General features: G+C 49.4%; 1 protein-coding gene across 1 annotated transcript in view; it reads left to right on the forward strand.

The window, feature by feature from the left end:
* LOC135829711 (uncharacterized) overlaps positions 1–20,652 on the forward strand; it is a 113,838-nt gene that overhangs the window by 17,934 nt on the left and 75,252 nt on the right. The window contains exon 12 of the mRNA XM_065342103.1: positions 3,161–3,259. Coding sequence (XP_065198175.1) covers positions 3,161–3,259 — 99 coding nt within the window. The remainder of the gene's footprint in view (positions 1–3,160; positions 3,260–20,652) is intronic.

A 20,652-nucleotide genomic window follows, 5' to 3' on the forward strand; every position in this document is an offset into this window, starting at 1 on the left:
GCAGATGCAGCGCCTTACAGTGGGGTGAGTGCAAAGGCTCACTACCACTGGCACAAGTGCCATAGGTGGTCATGAGCAACGAAATGAGTTCATTTCACCAAAACACTGGATCGACATGAAGTCATTGGACATTATTTTCATCTTCTATTAAGTTCTAGTGAAGCTGTTTTCAGTCGCTGCAGTTGTCCTGAAACGATTTCAACGCAAAAGAACAGTGCTGCCTTCTCTGCGCCATGAAAGCCCGTTGGAGAGCAGCACAGTCGTTCTGAAGAACGGAAGTGGAGCATAGGCATAGACAATTTTTACGACTTCCAGTTGTTCTTCAGTCCTAAACTTCTTTGCGCATGAGCTGGCGCGGCATGACAAGCCATTGAGATCCGCGAAGGGAGCCAACCACCTGGAAGAAGTCGCCTTCAATCAAATCTTTGCACTTTGCCTTGCACTGGCTTTGATCAAATTTCGAGAGAAGGTCGGTTTCTTCAACGCTATTGTCGATCCTGGAGCGGACCAGGGATCAATTTCTGAGTTACTCTTGGCTAGAAAAGGAGAAAAAATGAACTTCGAATTACGAGTAGAGCAAAATCCATCTCACTTCGAAATAAGCGCTCGAAGGACATAGTCACTGTACTGTAAACTGCTCTTCTGTACGAAGACAGAGTTCGAATTATCCAGCGGGCGCACTTTTCGTACTTCGAAATATGCATTCGAATTTAACTTGAAGTCACTTGCAGAAGATCGGTACGAAGAAAAATTTCAAATTGCACGGAATGCTAGAATTATACCGTATTCGAATTAGAGGGAGTCTACCTGTACAAGAACTTGGAATGACTTCGGGAGGAGTAGAAAAGAGAACTTCGGGTGCATGATCTGGAAACCGAAAAGCAAAAAGTTGCACAAACTTGTTTCGAGAGCAAAGCAAAAAACCAGGGAAGTTAGGGAGCATCTCATAAGTTCGCATTTATTTTGCAAACGTAACGCATTTCGAATAGACTTTACCCCCCTACCTCCTCCCTCTATTCGAAAGTCTTATCGCACATTTTCTGTGCTTATCTACTGTACACGTCCATGCGGCCCCATGCTATGGTATGCTTATGTACATGATTGTACATGTATATGTACATGGATATGAATGTTTTGCTAGAGCGGTCGTGAATGGCATACAGTAGTACCACATTTACTGCGTACAAGTACAATCAATGACATGTACACGCACATAAACATAGTTCCTCCACAACAACTGTACTGCTGTAAACGCTGGCCAGGCACATGTACACGGTTTGATCAGGCTGGTGTGACATTTGACACCTCTGAGTGGCCTGCATGCATGTAGTGCAAGGGTTAGCTGATCTGCAAACACAGGTAGATCTCCACCAAAACACACTTATTTGCTGCAGGGATCTAGCACGGTAGTAGATTGTACAGTTCCAGAAAATGTGCGAAAAGTCATTTTTCTATTCGAAAAGGGCGCTACCCCCCTACCCCGTTTCGAAATGCGTTATGTTTAGAAACAAAATGCGAACTTATGAGATGCTCCCTTAGGGGTCGTCCGCAATTATCGAAAGTTTTTTCCAATCTATAGTAGCTTCGAAAGTGGGTGGGTGGATTGAAAAACTTCCGAAATGACACGTGCGCTTGCCACGTGTACGTCTACGTGTAGCTCCTGTTTTCCACGGGCGGCTGCGCGCGAACTGTCTACTACAAATATTTTTGTAGTGCTGGCAGTTTCTGCGCCCCCACGCGCGCTTCCTTGGCTGCTCCTGGCCCGGGGATCATAAAGTTCGGCGCATTCGACGGAGAGTCGACACTTTCTATTTTTGAGTTTCACTGTCTCCTTCGTCCAGAGTACCGTCTTCCATGCACTGAAAGGCGGTGAAGAAGCAGCCCTTTTCAAAACCGCTGGTGACTCTGATTATTACAGAACAATAAATTGCTTGTGGCAGTTGTCCAAGACGACGAACAAGGATGTATTCTTTGCCGAAGCGAAAAAGGAATGGACGAGTAAGTTTGCCAAAGATGCGACAGCCAGGCGAGAATTGTTTGATTCGGCGAAGAAATTGGAGGGCGATGTGAAAGTTTCCGAGTCTTTCGTCGTCCACAAGGAACCCGGCGAGTCGAGTAGTTCAGCGTGCGGACCGTCACCGGCCCCGGCGCATCGACGGCGAAGCCCACCCTCGTCCTTTGTGAGGGGATTGGCGTCGACGCGGACAGTTTCTTCACCAGCGAAGCATGGACCAGCACTGATTGAGTTTGTTCTATATGTGTTGGGTTGTGTGTCCATCAATAATATTTTATTACGGACTGGGGGGGGGGGGGGGTGAGGAAAAATTTGAAGCTACTACGGATTGGAAAAAACTTTCGATAATTGCGAACGACCCCTTAGGACTTCTGCAAGTTGCCTTTCTCATTTTGTTCCTTGCGCTGCTCTATTTCAACATAATAGAGACGTTATGAGTATCCGACATGTTGACAGGGTGCATGGGCAACTCTGCTCGGTTTTGGCCCACGGCTGATTCAGTTGACGTGACTTTTCTGGAAATCATAAGTAATACCATACTAGACATGTACTACAAATCTGTGGACGTATGAACTTGGCCAGTTTTCACTCTACAGTAAAACCTGGTGTAAGCGAACTCTGGTTTTAGCCACCATCTGCTTTTAACCAGCATTTTTCCATGCATGGACAGTTCTACAAGGTAACTGCACCTGCCTTGCGTGACAGTGACCGTCTAATAGTGTACCAAATGCCATATTGGACCTGCACACAGCGACCAAAAAAAATGCCAGACCCACCAGGACCAAACCCAATGAAAATACTGTCTTGGACATGGAAATCCAGTCGAATGACCGGGACTGGCGCTCTCAATGTGGACAGAACGTTGCATGCAGTGCACATGTTTATCCGATATGACCAGCGCACTGCATGTGTGTACCGTAGACCACGCATACCGAATCAAGGCTGCATAGAAAGCGCCCAGGGGCCGCTAGACGTGCCAAAGGATTTCCATGTCCACGGCAGTACCAGACAACTAATACCATATCAACCAATTGTTGAATTCCACTCTGAATTGTTTTGCTTTGATTTACAATTGTGATTATGATCTACACTCAGCCTTCTCTAGAACTTTTTTCCTGTACTGTTTTTTCTTGCATGTGCTTCCAGGATGGCTGCACTCCGTTGCACCATGCCGCCATGAGAGGTACAATCGAGGTGTGTCAAGCGTTGCTCGCTGGAGGGGCGGACTGTAACATCAAGAATACGGTAAAGAACCGGATTTAGAGTGTCATGAACCATGCTGATCCTGTTCTGCTTTACACTATAAAATTAACTGCTTCCAGCATGGCAACACTCCGTTGCACCGTGCTGCCGGGAAGAAAAATCGATGTGTGCCAGCGCTGCTTGCTGCAGGGGCGGACTGTGACATCAAGAATGCGGTCAAGGACAGTATAATAGGGTGTCATGAACCATGATGATTATGGTCTGTGCTTACAATGTACTAACGAGAAAAAACAACTCCTGTGTTCCACAGACCCTCACAAAATTGGAATCCTTGCATGAAGGAGCAATTTTCAATCTACTGCCTCCTCAACACTGCAATGTGGGCAGATCTTTGCCCAAGGGTGTTGTGTCTATTTTTTTTTAATTAGCCTCACTCCCGTTGCGTACTAGATGTGCAAGATTGGCATATTCTTGAGAGATGCGATCACGCCAGAATCTTTCACCTGAGCAGGTGCAGGCGGTACAATATTATGTTCCATCCATTACACGTATTAGCTGCTAGTATGTCGAAGTACAGGTAGACTCCCTCTAATTCGAACCTCAAATTGCCAGGCACTAAATTCGAATTATTCAGAACTTCTAATTATCCAAAATGCAGTCCCATGTACTGATATGTATGTCAAAATGCTCGAAATTGCGTGCTGATTATTTTTGCACATTTTATTTGCATCAACGAAACATAGGTGGTCATGAACAACGAAATCAGGTCATTTCACCAAAACACTGGATCGACATGAAGTCATTGGACATTATTTTCATCTTCTACGAAGTTCTAGTGAAGCAGTTTTCAATCGCTGCCGTTGTCCAGAAACGATTTCAACGCAAAAGAAGAGCGCTGCCTTCTCTGCGTCATGAAAGCCCGTCGGAGAACAGCACGTCGTTCTGAAGAACAGAAGTGGAGCATAGGCATAGACAATGTTTACGACTTCCAGTTGTTGTTCAGTCCTAAACTTCTTTGCGCATGAGCTGGTGCGGCATGACAAGCCATTGAGATCCGCGAAGAGAGCCAACCACCTGGAAGAAGTCGTCTTCAATCAAATCTTTGCACTTTGCCTTGCACAGGCTTGGATCAAATTTCGAGAGAAGGTCGGTTTCTTCAACGCTATTGTCGATCCTGGAGTGGACCAGGGATCATTTTCTGAGTTACTCTTGATTAGAAAAGGAGAAAAAATGAACTTCGAATTACGAGTAGAGCAACTCCATCTCACTTCGAAATAAGCACTCGAAGGACATAGTCACTGTACTGTAAACTGCTTTTCTGTACGAAGACAGAGTTCGAATTATCCAGCGGGTGCACTTTTCGTACTTCGAATTATGCATTCGAATTTAACTTGAAGTGACTTGCAGAAGATCGGTACGACGTAAAAGTTCAAATTACATGGAATCTTCGAATTATTCCGTATACGAATTTGAGGGAGTCTACCTGTACAAGAACTTGGAATGACTTCGGGAAGAGTAGAAACAAGAACTTCGTGTGCCTGATCCGGAAACCGAAAAGCAAAAAGTTGCACAAACGTGTTTCGAGAGCAAAGCACAAAAGCAGAGAAGTTAAGGCTTGCAAGTTGGGTTACTCATTTTTAGGGCTGAAACGATTATACCGTTTACTCGGTATTTACTTGTTAGAAAGTATACCGAGCGAGTATTTTTGCTCGCTATCGGCTTATCGGCTTTAAATGAGTACATATTTGGATGATACGTGTGTAAATATTACTACTATTCGTCCACCGGCGGCTCGCGTTTGGGGCCCTTCTGCAGTGATGTACAGTCTAGTCAGTCAGTGCAGTCATGCTAGTTGACTTGGTACGGTGCACTGCGGAACTACTTGCACGGTCTACAATATCTACTCGGGTCTATACGTCCAGTCACACTCACAGACTGTCAGTGTTTACTGCACTGTGAGTGTGACTGGCCGTGAACCATGTGAACTGAACTGCACTTGTAGACATTCTACGGTGCACTGCGGAACGACGAGCACAGACGAAATACTAGTTCCACAAGGTGATGAGGTGCAGATTGACGGACTTACCTTCTATCTGACACTTGTAGTTTTCCTTTTACTTGTAGTTCGTCTTCTCTCTGACACTCGTAGTTATATTGTAGGTAGGTATCGTCTGACTGCCATGGCGTTTGCCAGGCAAGCAAGGTCTGGTGTGTGGACGCATTTTGATCGCGGTGTGGAGAGGCACACATGTAAACTTTGTAAAAAGACTTACTCTCGACAGAGCGGAACCAGCAACCTGTTCGCTCATCTGAAATCGGCTCACCCTTCAAAGTTCCAATTGGTTCACTCCTCGGGTGCGACTACTGAGTCAGATGTTAGTAATGCGTCATCGGTGGCAGCGGAGAAGCGCAGCAGCAGCAGCAGCTTGTCTAGTTGGGTTGTGATCTCGGCAACTTCCACCAGTCGTCCCTGTTCGTCCGGTCGCTCCGAGGAGCCCGCCGACTTGATTCTTGATTGGATCGTGGACTCCACCAGACCACTGTCCATCGCTGGCGATCGTGGGTTTGTTGCTCTGATGAAGTTTGTGGAGCCTGCCTTCCCATTCCCGTCGCGAACTCATTTCAGTTCGCTGCTGCGCAAGCGCCATGAAATAGGGATCGCTGACCTGAAAAAGCTGTTGGAGAATGAGGGAGTGTGTGGCATAGCCCTCACCACCGATGGATGGACTTCTATGGCGACGCAGAGCTATGTCACATACACTGCACATTTTATTCCCGTAGCTATGCAGAAGACGTTACTTCAGTAACGTCTGGCGCTAGCCAGGGTCCACGCAGCTTTAATTTGGTATTTGTGTGTTTGTGTGTTTGTTTGTTTGTGTCACGCCTGGCGCTATCCGTATCTGACGGCAAAAAAGCATAGAATGTTATAAATTTTTTAATTCTCCTTTTTTCTCAGGCATATCCTGGGATTCGAACCCGCTCTATCGCCCTACATACATTCCCCATACACTTCGCATTCATACCCATTCTTCCAAGTTGCTTTACGTTATTATCTTGCGTTTGAAAGCCCTATTTGAATATTGCGGGCAGCTGTATGTGGCCAGCTGTGTTTGATGGTACGGTACGGTACGGGAGACGGTGTCGTATTACCCTCGATCGTACCTGTCCCCTACCTATCCCCTACCGTACCGTGCCATCAAAGACGGCTGGCCACAATGCATATTCAAATACGGCTTTCAAATGCAAGATCACAATGTGAAACAACTTGGAAGAATTTGTATGTATGCGAAGCGTATCGGGGGATGCATGCAGGGCGCGCGATAGTGCGGGTTCGAATCCCAGGTTATGTCTTAAAAAAAGGATTTTTTTAAAGAATTTATAACATCCCTATGCTTTTTTTTTGTCTAGGTCATCAAGGCAAAAAAGCATAGCTTAGGGCCCTGAGCTTCCAAGCTCTCTCGTTGACAGAGATTGGTCTCTGGTGAGCTGTTTCCTGCAGACTAACCAATTCCACGGCAGCCATACCAGTGTACAGCTGGCTGCACATCTGCTACCCGTTGTGGATGCTTTCGGCATTCCACGCCAACAAGTGAGCTGTGTGACTCACGATGAGGCCCGAAACATGGTTGCCACTGCAGCTATTTTGCGTGATGACGATATCGACAACCAGGTCTGCATGGCCCACATGCTGCAGACCGTCATCAGGAACGCCATCGACAAAACGAAGGGCCTGGACAAGTTGTTGGCTTGCAGTCGCAAACTGGTAGGGCACTTTAAACATTCTTCTGTGGCGGCTGAGCACCTCAGGCTCAAGCAGTTGCAGCTCGACAGCGCCAAGCAGCCACTAACCATAGTCCAGGACGTGCCTACAAGGTGGAATTCCACCTTCTTCATGTTGAGCCGCCCCCTACAGCTAAGGACAGCATTGACGGTTGTGCTGTCGAACAGCAGCTGCACTCCAAAGAAGGAACACTGTGACCTTCAGCTGAAGGACCAGCAATGGGCCGCAGCCGAACACCTGGTCACAATTCTGAAGCCGTTTGAGCTTGCCACCAAGATTGCCAGCGGGTAATCGTACGTCACGCTCTCAATAATGCTCCCCATCACCACAAAGCTGGCAACACGGCTTCAAATTTTGGTTGGCGAAACAGACTCCACCATGGCACGGTCGTTCGCGACGAATCTACTTTCACGGCTGAAGGTGAAGTTCCGCCACGACAATTTGGATGTCCGGAGTCCGGGGGTCCTGGCTAGCGCCTTGGATCCTCGGTTCCGGAACCTGAACTTCTTGGAGGTTGAACAGCGCATCCAAGTGCAGAAAGATCTTGCTGAACTGGCCAGCGAGAAGCTGCCCACATGCCCGGCTTCTAGCCTTACTGAGCCAGCTGCGAAGAAGCCCTGTTTGAGCAGCCTTGCTCAACTGATGAGCACCACAGCGAACGTCGACGATGGGCATGACGAGCCAGTTGATAACCTGGAAGAGGCTGAGCGACAGCTTGCTGTGTTCTTTACCGAGGAGCCAACAGGCATGGAGACTGATGTACTTGCCTGGTGGAAAGTGCACAGCGACCGCTTTCCGCTGTTGGCACTCGTGGCTAGGAAATTCTTGGCCATTCCTGGCTCGTCTGTGCCATCCGAATCCGTTTTCTCTGCTGCTGGTGCCATCGTTACGAAAACCCACAGGTTCCTCCACCCTTCGAATGTTGACGCCTCGATCTTTCTGAGGAAGAATGTGATTCTCCCCAGCTTGCACCGCTCCACACGTTTGCTGTCGGCAGCTGAGGAAGTCGCTGCTGACCTGATTGAGGCATCCGCAGAGAAGCTTGCTGCAGAGCCTGCGTTGCCATCAGTGTAACTACTGCAGTTTTCGAAGTGCGTGTGTGTGTGTGTGTGTGTGTGTGTGTGTGTGTGTGAGTGTGCTCATGTGTGTGTTTGTGTGTGCACAGGTGTGTGTGTGTGTGTGTGTGTATGTGGCTTGGCCACATTGCCAGGATGGACGACCACCGGCTTCCAAAGGCAGTGTTGTTCTTGTGACTCCATACTCCACGCCCTGCTCATGGCCCCAGGCGTCAATGGCGTGATGTGGTACGCGATGACCTCAAGGCGTTCGGTCTATACACCGGTTGGTACGACCTCGCAGCTGAACGTGGTGAGTGGATCCAGTCCATCTCGGATTCTATTGTTGCATGGCGCTTACGCCTTGAAACGACGGCCAAGTCAGTGTGTTGTGCGATCTGTGAGCGACTCTTCGCCAGTGAAAGCGGACTTCGGCGGCACAAATGCAGGGAAGAGCGACTGAAGCCGATCCATGAACAGGCCGGTGCTGTGTTGTGCAAAACGTGCCATCGTTGGTTTGCTAGCCGAGGTGGATTTGCTGTGCACAGCTGCTCTCCCAGTCTTGGTGACGCTCCAGTTCCAGAGATTGTTGCACCTCGCCCACCTGACTGCAGCCAATGTCATTACCACTGCCACACCCGTGACCGCTGTTTCCGGAGCAAAGCTGGGCACCGCCGGCACAACTGCAACTGCAACCGCAGAACATGCAGCTCTGGCTCCGAGCGCCGCACCATCCCATGCCCGACCTGCTCTCGGAAGTTCACACGTCTCCAGTACAGTCAGTATCGCCTGTAGCGTTGGTGTTTGATTTTGAGCATTTTATCACTATAAGCGATTTATTACTATGACCGATACTGCATGCAATGTATGCGAGTGGGGTGTCAAACGACTCAGCGCGCCGTGCACATACACACTACATACATGTACAATGTCATGTAGCTGGCTGTAGCTCCTGACACACAAAATCAGGATTTCCTCATGATGGAGGCATATTTGGGCAACTCGAACAAGCAAAACTCACCAAACAACACTCACTGGACAAGTTCTTCACGAAGAAGTAACACCCTGTTCTCCTGTGACATCGCTTGATTTCACATCAATCACTATACCCGATGCAAAAACAGTGTAATAAACATCTTTTGAAATATGAATTTGATCACTATAGGCGATATATTACTTTATCACTCTCTTATTATTGACCCCCACAGAAACTTGTGATCTCTAAGCGGTCAAATATGTATAGGATATTGACCAAGACGAGGTCTATATGGGAAATATGCGGACACCCCAAGTTAAAGTGGTGAATATGGAGATTATCACTCCCCCCTCACGTGACCGCGGGCTCCTGCATATACACTCACACAATAACCACACAACTGTTTGGGGATAGCGTGCTTATTGTATTATGCCAAACTTGACACGCTGAGTCCAGCTTGACTCAGCTGAGTCCCTAACTGCAATTTACTGCTCTAACATGAAGCCGTGCCTGGAAGAAGGGAAAGAGCGAAAAAAGAAAAAAAATTCTGGCCTTCTGCAAGCAATAGCAAGTAATGAGTGACGGCTGTGTAAAGTCCCACAACCGTGCAGTCGACCGGATGATGGTGAGTGTCCGGCACACATCTTGCTCTGCTGCTCCACCTGCGCATACCTGATACAGTGGTGCGCTTACGGGCGGGCTGCCTGGGCCCCAGATGCCTCCTTGACGCGTCACAGAGTGCCGTCGAAGCACCTGTATCACTTCGGTGATCCAAATGCGAATGCAGCCTTGCCGGTCGCCCGCCGGCCTGCCGCCTACGCGACCAGCCTGAGACTGGCCCTGCCGCATTTGGCGCTTCTAAACGCTGCGATCCGGTAGACAGCTCACTGGGCTGCCAAATACGTGACTGGCTTGAGGACAGTTCCATACTGGGCAGGGCGTCCAGCTCAGGTCGCACGCCGTGGCGGCGTGAGCTGGGCGCGGTGAGGGTTGGTGATAACTACAGTTTCCTCCTTCCTCCTCCGGAAACTTCCATTTATCACTCCCCCCTCACGTGACCGCGGGCTCCTGCATATACACTCACACAATAACCACACAACTGTTTGGGGATAGCGCGCTTATTGTATTATGCCAAACTTGACACGCTGAGTCCAGCTTGACTCAGCTGAGTCCCTAACTGCAATTTACTGCTCTAACATGAAGCCGTGCCTCCCAAAAATAATGGGGGTGGCCTCGCCGCACGCTATCCCCTATTCTTGGTCCCGTCGATCTCTGTGCTGTTCGCTGTAGACCTGTGATGTCATGCCTGATTCGGTATACAGTGAAACCAGTAGCTAAAGACCACTGTGACCAGCGACCAGTCTGGTACTACCGACCACTTCGCCGGGCACGGACGGTCTCACATTCATATTGGTTGTGCGGTGCAAGCCTGCAGCCAAGGACCACCTGCCACTAAGGACCGCTTTCTCTGGCCCCAAGGGGTGGTCGTTAGCCACAGGCTCAACCGCACCTGTATCTCTTGCGGGTCAACCCTGACCACCTTCCGGCGGCCTGGAGCTGCCGTCCGGGCACCTTCCTGGCCGCCAGATCCTGTGTCAGCTTGAGGGCGTCTACCAAGGGCATTGCCATGAAGGACTGCTAGGCTTTCCCCTGGTTGGTAGCTCCTGCTGGTGCTGGGCACTACTGAATACGCTGACGACTTGTCAGCTTCCGCGGGTAGTGTTCGCACGGGGGGGTACCTGGGCGCCCCAAGCCGGGCAGACAACAGCCGAAGGGCTGTCGTGTTGGATACAAGTGTGACTAGCTACCCGCCTTGTACTATGGACACCTTCGCCGGGCACGGACGGTCTCACATTCATAGTTTGCGGTGCAAGCCTCCAACTAAGGACCACCTGCCCCTCGAGACCGCTTTCTCTGGCCCCAAGGGGTGGCCGTTTAGTTACAGGCTCCACCGCACATGCATCTCTTGCGGGTCAACCCTGACCACCTTCCGGTGACCTGGAGCTGCCGTCCAGGCCCCTTCCTGGTGGCCAGATCCTGTGTCAGCTTGAGGGGGTCTACCAAGGGGATTGCCATGAAGGACTGCTAGGCTTTCCCCTGATTGGTAGGTCCTGCTGGTGCTGGGCACTACTGAATACGCCGTCACAACTTTTCCGCTTCCACGGGTGGTGTTCGCACGAGGGGGATACCTGGGTGCCCCCCGCAGAGCCGACAACAGAGCCAAAGGGTTGGCGCGTTGTATACAATTATTAGTTTCTCAGTTATTCTTGTATTTTGCCTCTTACGTCGATGACGGCTTCCCGCCCGCCGATCGTCCAAAAAAATATGGGGTGAGGCCCCTTTTCCTGCAACAGGCAATAAATGTGGCCGGGAGTATGCGCGAGAGGCCAGTCAGGACCTGCTGGGTGCCCGAGCTACGGTGCTAACAAGCAAATGCGAACAAGCAAGCTCGAAAGGAGATCTTCGGTTGCACTCCCCATCTCAGCTGCAAACAAACCACGCTCCGAGGGTGAGCTGCCCCTGCATTTTGCAAGCCTAGCTGTAAATATACCAAGCTCCAAGGGGAAATGCCCCTGCATTTTGCAAACATAGCTGTACACATCCAATGCTCCCAGGGGAGCTGCCCCTGCATTTTCCAAACATAGCTGTAAACTTCCAAGGCTCCAAGGGGAGCTGCCCCTGCATTTTACAAGCATAGCTATAAACATCCAAAGCTCAGGGGAGCTACCCCTGCGTTTTGCAAACCTAGCTGTAAACCAACAAAGCTCAAAGGGAAGCTGTCCCTGCATTTTGCACACATAGTTGTAAGCATCCAAGGCTCCAAGGGGGGCTGACCCTGCATTTGCAAACATAGCTGTAAACATCCAAAGCTCCCAGGGGAGCTGCCCCTGCATTTTGCGACCACACGTGTAAACATCCAACTTCAAAAGCTCCCAGGGGAGCTGCCCCTGCAGTTTGCAAGCATAGCTGTAAACATCCAAAGCTCCAAAGGGGAGCTACCCCTGCGTTTTGCAAACCTAGCAGTAAACCTACGAAGCTCAAAGGGGAGCTGCCCCTGCATTTTGCAAACATAGTTGTAAACGTAGAAGGCTCCAAGGGGAGCTGCCCCTGTATTTGCAAATATAGCTGTAAACATCCAAAGTTCCAAGGGGAGCTGCCCCTGCATTTGGCAAACCTAGCTGTAAACCTACAACGCTCTGAGGGGAGCTACCCCTGCATTTTGCAAACCTGGCTGTAAACATCCAAGCCCCAAGGGGAACTGCCCCTGCATTTAGCCAACATAGTGGTAAACATCCAAAGTTTCAAGGAGTGCTGCCCCTGCATTTTGTCCGCACAGCTGTAAACTAGTTTAAGCTCCAAGGGGAGCTGCCCCTGCATTTTGCAAACATAGCTGTAAACATCCAAAGCTCCAAGGGGAGCTGTCCCTGCATTTTGTCGCGTAGCTGTCAACTAGCTAAAGGTCCAAGGAGAGCTACCCCTGCATTTTGCAAACGTGGCCGTAAACATACCCAGCTCCAAGCCCTTTTTTTTTGTTTCTTCCTCGCAAACATAGCTGTAAACATACCACGCACTAAGGGGAGCTGCCCCTGCTTTCTGCAAGCATCGCTGTAAACGATTACATACAAGGCTCGGAGGGGAGTTGCCCCTGCTTTTTGCAAACATAACTGTACCAGGCCCCAAGGGGAGCTGCCCCTGAATATTGCAAACAAAGCTGTGAACATACAAAGCTCAAAGGGAAGCGGCCCCTGCGTTTTGCAAACATAGCCGCAGCGCCGGGCATAACGCCACCTAGGCGAGGCGCGCTGCCCCTGCCTTGACCAATGCCGCCGCAAACAACACGCGCAAAGGGGCGCTGCCCCTGCATTTGCTCGCATAGCCGCCATATCAGACCGCTGGGTCAGCCGCCATATCAGACCGCTGGGTCAGCCGCCATATCAGACCGCTGGGTCAGCCGCCGCCATATCAGACCGCTGGGTCAGCCGCCATATCAGACCGCCGGGTCAGTTGCCATATCGGACCGCTGGGTCAACTGCCATGTCGGGCCGCCGGGTCAACCGCCGCATGGGCTGGGGGCGCTGCCCCTGCCTCTGCCGCCGCCACAAACAGAGCTCAAAAGGGAACCACCCCTGCATTTGCTCGCACCGCCGCCGTATCAGGCCGCCGGGTATTCCGCCGCACGGGCGATTACGAAGGGGAATCGCCCCTGCCTCCGCTAGTACAACTGAATAAGCAGCATGGGCCAATCGCCCTGCCCGCCGGGTGCGCCTAATGTGTGAGTGTGTGTGTGTAACGCACATACGCGTGTCTGCAATATGCCCTGCGCGGTCGTGACGGATTAATCCGTCGCACCTCGGGTACAGTGTTAATTACTGAAATAAGACAAGGTCGCCAGCCCGCCAACACCGGCACTTACTGCCGGCTCGCCGTGGTATCTAAACAACAATGGCAACAGCGACGACAGCCACAAGGAAAAAGATAACAGCTCGCCATGTCCAAACAAAGCCCCAAAACAACAAAGTAGACCCCTCATGCTGAGACTTGGTGTAATGCCGCCTAGTACGAGTAGGAAGGGGAGGGGAGCGACAGCACTTAGAGGCGAAGCAGGGTGAGGGATGGAGGAGAGGAGGATAAAGAGAGAGAGAGAGAGAGAGAGAGAGAGAGAGAGAGAGAGAGTATGTGTGTGTGTGTGTGTGTGTGTGTGTATGTAGGTATGTATGTATGTGTGTATGTATGTATGTATGCGTGTGCGTGGGTGTGGGTGTGCTTGCGTGCTTACCCACGTGTGCTGAGAGAGATAGACTACACAGCGAATGAAAAAGGAGGCACGCATTGGTTGAGAAGAAGTTCAGCCGGTTTGCTGCCATGATTAGTTGCTCCCGCATAGCATGAGTTCGGGACTAAGCCGAGTCCAGCAGCTGGAGTAGGGAGCCAATGAGAGGAAATGGACTTATACTCCGCGTGAAAGAGCGTCCGCAGCGGAGTTGTCCGTGGCCGTAATATGGGTAGTCAGCGAGATAAAGCCTTGTGCTCTGCTACCATGCGGGGGCTGAAGTGGGCTAGTTCCGTCACGGTTGGATTTCGGCAAGTCCCGGATTTCAGACTGCTCCAACTGCCTTTTTGTCGCCGTGCAGTATGAATTTCTTGTCGGACTACTTAGGGCCCCAGAGGGCGTAAGCCCGTGTTGCAAGGCGCGATGGTTCTGAAAGTCTGCCAGGTCTCGACCCAGTAGATTCGAGATTCAGTTTTTCTCTTGCCAGAATAGGAGCCGCCAATGACAATTCCACTCAGTGATTGCCATCGGATTGATCGATTTTAACACGTTTGGCTGCTGGCTGCGTACGCGTGTGGGCAGGACAGGAAGGAAGCATTGTGGCCAGCTCGAAGTATTCCGCACGCCGTAATTGTCCTAATCGTCTCCCGTGCGCCAACACATGCGCCGGCCGGCATCATAGCGCCTCCAAGGAACTCAACTAAACTGGTCATGCACGACAGTGTCCATGCCTGCATTTTCGGCCGGCATGCTCATCGCCCGAGGCTTGTTGGTCAGGGCCGACGCTGCCGTCGCCGCGGTCTCAAACGAGGAATACCAGCGATCCGCTGCTGAGTAGGATCCATGCTCAGGTACGGGTATAAACCATGTAAACCAACTAGCTTTAGAGCAAACGAGAGCAAAAAAAATTCTGGCCTTCTGCAAGCAATAGCAAGTAATGAGTGACGGCTGTGTAAAGTCCCACAACCGTGCAGTCGACCGGATGATGGTGAGTGTCCGGCACACATCTTGCTCTGCTGCTCCACCTGCGCATACCTGATACAGTGGTGCGCTTACGGGCGGGCTGCCTGGGCCCCAGATGCCTCCTTGACGCGTCACAGAGTGCCGTCGAAGCACCTGTATCACTTCGGTGATCCAAATGCGAATGCAGCCTTGCCGGTCGCCCGCCGGCCTGCCGCCTACGCGACCAGCCTGAGACTGGCCCTGCCGCATTTGGCGCTTCTAAACGCTGCGATCCGGTAGACAGCTCACTGGGCTGCCAAATACGTGACTGGCTTGAGGACAGTTCCATACTGGGCAGGGCGTCCAGCTCAGGTCGCACGCCGTGGCGGCGTGAGCTGGGCGCGGTGAGGGTTGGTGATAACTACAGTTTCCTCCTTCCTCCTCCGGAAACTTCCATTATATTCACCGGTTATAGATAACAGGGATTAGTGGGGGTTAATATGAGCTGGGTATAACAGCATATATTGACCGCTTATATTGACCACTTATTATTGACCACTTAGCCCGAGGACTTAGAACTTTTTCCTCAACTTAGAAAAAAATCAGAACTGAAAGAAGAAAAATCTGAATCCAAATGCTGGGATTTGAACCCAAACTGTCAGATTCTCAGTCAAAGAAATTGGGGAACATACTAAAAGAGACAACTGAAAACTTCGGTTTACACAGAAGTAATATCCAATGTAAACGGCATATGTACATACTATTATTATTATTATTATTATTACTTGCATGTACGCGTTGGAGTCAACCATGCAAGCATGATCCACAACTTCGCTTATGCTGAACATGATAAACAGGACTATGACAGGGGAAAAAATGAGCTAGAACGATGATAATAATAATTATGATACTTATATCATATATATTATATACAATGTAGCTCATGGGTATTGAAGATATGTCATTTATGAATATGTCCATAATATGAATATTGCAGCCTGAGTGATAATGATAGTGCTATTTCCTGAGTTTGACTGTTTCAGGATCTGTCGGAATATCACAATGCACAGACCCTCATGCATAGATCTCGCCATGCTGGTCTGTCATGGGCAATGGCTCCCAGGCTCTGCAGAGCGTCTACTATTGAACAATCCAGCATTGGCTTGGCGCAGATCTCCCACCATAAAAACTACAGCCGCGAACCACGTAGTGGAAAGCTACAAAAGATGGCCAACCCATTTTCACATGTACAGACAATTTGCAAAAACGTTCCGAACATTCAGGGAGAAGACATTACTTGCATGACACATTGGCAGAACGAACAAGGCAGACTCGAACATTCCAAGATTCTGCAGCCGTTGCGTTTCAGGTGTTGGGTGGCAGCTCCGTTACTGAGGCCGTATACAAGTCGTCGAGCTCGGCTAGCCGCCGCCAACTAGTCAGCGCAACCTCGGCCACGCGCTCGCATTAGCTCCATGCCCGCGTTGACGGAGCTCCGGGTGACCAACAAGCCGAACAGCTGCAAGTCGCGACTCCACAATGACACTGGCCGTCCGCGTGCTCTAACACTCCATACATACTATTATACTATTACAATAGTATTCCTTTCTTCCTATAGCAAAGCAAAAACAGTTCTAGGTATGCTTTGTCGTGATAAATCTATTATTGCCCTCATAATCGGTCAATAATCGGTCAATATATGAAATATAGACCTCGTAAAAGACCTCGGGGGACCTCGGTCTTTTACTCGTTCTATATTTCATATATTGACCTCTTTAATCGTGCAATAATAGATACATAGACGATTATTACTATACGCGATAACTGTGTATACTTAGTTATGGAAAATGAAAATGAATTAGAGAAATTGATCACTATATCCGGTATATTACTATAGCCGCCAACCTTATAGGGGATACGGACTGTACCTGGCTCAACACAAATGCAAGAAGTAACTCTGCCCTCCTTGCCTCTTTGAGGCACTGCATCACCTTTAGGTGGCAGTTTCAAGGTTTCAAGGTGTTTGTAGTGTGTGTATCTGTGTGTGTGTGCATGCGTAACGTTACGGCCTGTATTGATTTGTGTACTTTGAAGTTATTTGTGGCAGCTCAAATTAGAAAGGATAGTAAAATATCCTTGTTGCAATCAACATGTCACGTATAATGACATAATTACTTAGTATTACCTTATTGGAATTTGAAAAATTAATTCAAGTAACCATTACAATATTACATGTACTACGTGCGTGGAAATATGTCGCTAAGCCGATAAGCCGATCGTTATGATATCAGCTGAACCACTAAGGAAATATCACGATCGTTTCAGCCCTACTCATTTTGTTCCTTGCGCCGCTCTATATCAACATATCGGAGACGTTATGAGTCTCCGACATGTTGACAAGGTGCATGGGCAACTCTGCTCGGTTTTGGCCCACGGCTGATTCAGTTGACGTGACTTTTCTGGAAATCATAAGTAATACCATACTAGACATGTACTACAAATCTGTGGACGTATGAACTTGGCCAGATTTCACTCTACAGTAAAACCTGGTGTAAGCGACCTCTGCTTTTAGCCACCATCTGCTTTTAACCAGCATTTTTCCATGCATGGACAGTTCTACAAGAAAACTGCACCTGCCTTGCGTGACTAGCGACCGTCTAATAGTGTACCAAATGCCATATAGGACCTGCACACAGCGACCAAAAAAATGCCAGACCCATCAGGACGCAAACCCGGGACCTTGCTTGTCATGAGCAATGCTCAACATCTCTTGAAACTAGTTGCCATTTCTCACTTCCCTCCTGTGCGTTTGCTGCTTATCGTGTTCTTGTTTGTATTCGATTTGTTTTGTCCATTTTCTTTAACAGCCCCATGCTGTGTGAACAGTCGTGTTGAGAAAAAAATTCTCTTAATATGTTAGCTATGGGACCAGGTCGAACCCAGAAGGTGCTGACAAGTGTTTCACTCCAAATGCAGCTCACAACACATGCAACACATGCTGATGGCACTTGGGTCTTTTCCCTCTCCCGTGGGACCAACCACGGTCAGTTTTCTGGAACGTACTACGAGAGGTGAAAGGAAGTGTTTTGTGAGCCTTGCTCATGAAAAAAAATGTCCCGGATTTGAGCCCTGGTGGGTCTGGCATTTTTATCTCCTTTCAGGCAGTTCACTTCCCTGTCTGATCCTTTGAAATCCCTTTCAGTGCCAGGCCAGATGCACGCGGTTTGCCGGGCCATTTTTTTGTAATTTGTCGTATCAACTCAAACCGACTTGTTGTCCTGCGCTGGCGTAGCTTGTGCTGCTGCGCCCTGCTCAAACTCGACATCAACACCTCCGATATCCTCAGGGCCGTCCAAGGCGACCACGGCAGTAGGTACGACATTGACCACGGCGGACTTGGTTGCGAAATTTGTCACGATCGCGGACGGCTACGTCTGCATTCGAGTCATCGCCTTCACTATCGCAGCTCCAGTCATCACTGTCCGAGTCCATGATGGACTGGAGCACCTCTTCAGCCGACATGAAAGGTGGTTCTTGACCAGGGAGTTGTACGACTTCTTGTTCTTGACCTGCCCGGTACGCGAACCCCGTCGAATTTATTTATTTATTTTTTATAAGACAGTAACACCGTACAAGTCTGTACTACGAATGTGCAGCCGCGTGAATAGGCTGGACGGTTTCACTGACCCTGCATTAGGAGTACGATATCAAATTATACATGGAGGGTAAAGGCAAAAAAATCCATTTTGAATGTGTCAGAAGCACACACTCCAAAATTGCCGCTGAATCACCCGGGAGGGCTCAGATTAAGGCAGCGATACAATTCTTTTCACCGAAATGCGACTTAAAGCGCAAAACTGGTACCATGGACCAGTTCCGATCACATCACTGCACTTGCATATGCGTACGTCTAGCTGCATTCGTACCGCATCATGGGCGTTGATCCAATTTGTACAACGACACAATGATCCGACAATATGAAATACACGACGCAGTCGATCGATTTTCAATCGTCCTGGAACAAACCTTCCAGCACCACCTCGCTGATTTTTCAACCCATTCTTGTCGGTCAAACACACGCACATCGTCTGTGACATCCAATCAACCCTGGGTGTCGACTGTCCTCGTATCTGCGGTGAAACGTAAACGAGACCTCTTCAGTGTCAGCCGAAAATTTCCAACACCTGTCAATATGGAGGCCTACCGAGTTCAACGCAACTTTGTCCAATACCTATCCCGTAAAACCTACCGCTCTTACATCAGCTCCCTCTCTGCAACAATCTCATCACCCAATCGTCCTTCTCTCTATCAGTTCATTCGCACCCAGCGTCCCAGTGTCTCTCGCGCCCCAATCCAGTGCTTGATTGATCCTGATGGCAACAGTCAGTCTGAGGCAAAGTCCATTGCGGACACTCTGAACAAACAGTTTGTCTCTCCCGGCCTTCCCGACGATCCGAACTGGATTATCCCGCCCCTGCACCCAGCTCCAGAGCTGCGCGCTCCACTTCTGGAGGTCTTTACAACAACTGGTGTGGTCCGCAAACAACTGACACGTCTTAAGAGCTGCAAGTCTCCTGGAAAAGACGGTATTCCAAATAAAGTCCTTAAACTGCTCGTGCCTTCCTTGTCGTATCCCCTGTGCTTGCTATTCAACTTGTCATATCGTGCAGGAGTCTTCCCATCTGCGTGGAAATCTGCTATTGTAGTCCCGATATTTAAGAAAGGACAACGCTCCCAAGCTGTTAATTACAGGCCCATCTCCCTCCTACCAACTATATCCAAGGTCTGTGAACGCATCTTCTATGAATCTCTTTACCACCATGTCACCCCTGCCCTCTCCTCTGCACAATCCGGCTTCTGTCGTGGCGACTCAACTACTTTGCAATTGACACGCTTAATCCAGGATATTTACGGACATCGTAACCTGAAGAAGCATGTAGGTCTTGTCTTTTTTGATCTGTCAAAAGCGTTCGATACAGTCTGGCATCGAGGCCTACTTGCAAAGCTTGAGTACATTTTTCTAGTACGTGGTACAGCTCTGCAGTGGCTGTCGTCATATTTGTCGTCCCGTCATCAAACTGTCCATGTCTCTGCTTCCTTGTCCGATCCTTTACCTGTAGTGTCTGGTGTTCCACAGGGGTCCATACTGGGTCCACTCCTTTTCCTAACTTATGTGAACGATCTGCCCTCTCTAGTTCCAGACGTCAGCCTTTTTGCTGATGACACTGCACTGTTGTGCTCTGACAGCTCGCCGTCCAACCTCGTTACCTCCATGCAGACCGGCATTAACTCCACCATAGCATGGATGGAAGCTGAGGCCCAACATCGCGAAGACCGAAGCAATGTTCATCAGCCCATCGCCGCCTACTCAGCCGTTGCACTTTCCAGGAGCCAATGCTAACGTTAAAATTGTTCATGAACACAAACACCTTGGTGTTATATTCGACAGCCATATGTCCTGGTCCCCACAGGTCTAGTCAGTATGCAAGCGAGCTAGCTCCTCCCTTGGCATGTTGCAACCTCACTGCCACCATTTAAATGACCATTGCCGAAAATTGTTCTTTACGTCGTATATTCTACCTATATTTGATTACTGTGACACAGCGTGGTGCGGTCTGTCTCAGGCCCTTGTTCAAACTCTGGAAATACACCAGCGTCTGCTTCTAAAAATCCTGTTTCGCAAAAATCAAACATTCTCCTCCCAACGTCTCTACAGTTTAGCTTCAGTATCTCCCCTCTTAGAGCGACACCAGCAACATCTTTGCATCCTTGTACACATGATCTTATTAGACCTGGCTCCAAAACACTTTGCTAAGTATAACTGGTTTGTGTCCACCAGATCAACACGTCATTCCTTCTCATTACCCCGTGCCAATACCTCCCTGTTTCTGAAATCTCCTATCTTCTCTG

This window comes from Sycon ciliatum, chromosome 13, assembly GCF_964019385.1.
Source record: "Sycon ciliatum chromosome 13, ocSycCili1.1, whole genome shotgun sequence".
Taxonomy (NCBI): Eukaryota; Metazoa; Porifera; class Calcarea; order Leucosolenida; family Sycettidae; genus Sycon; species Sycon ciliatum.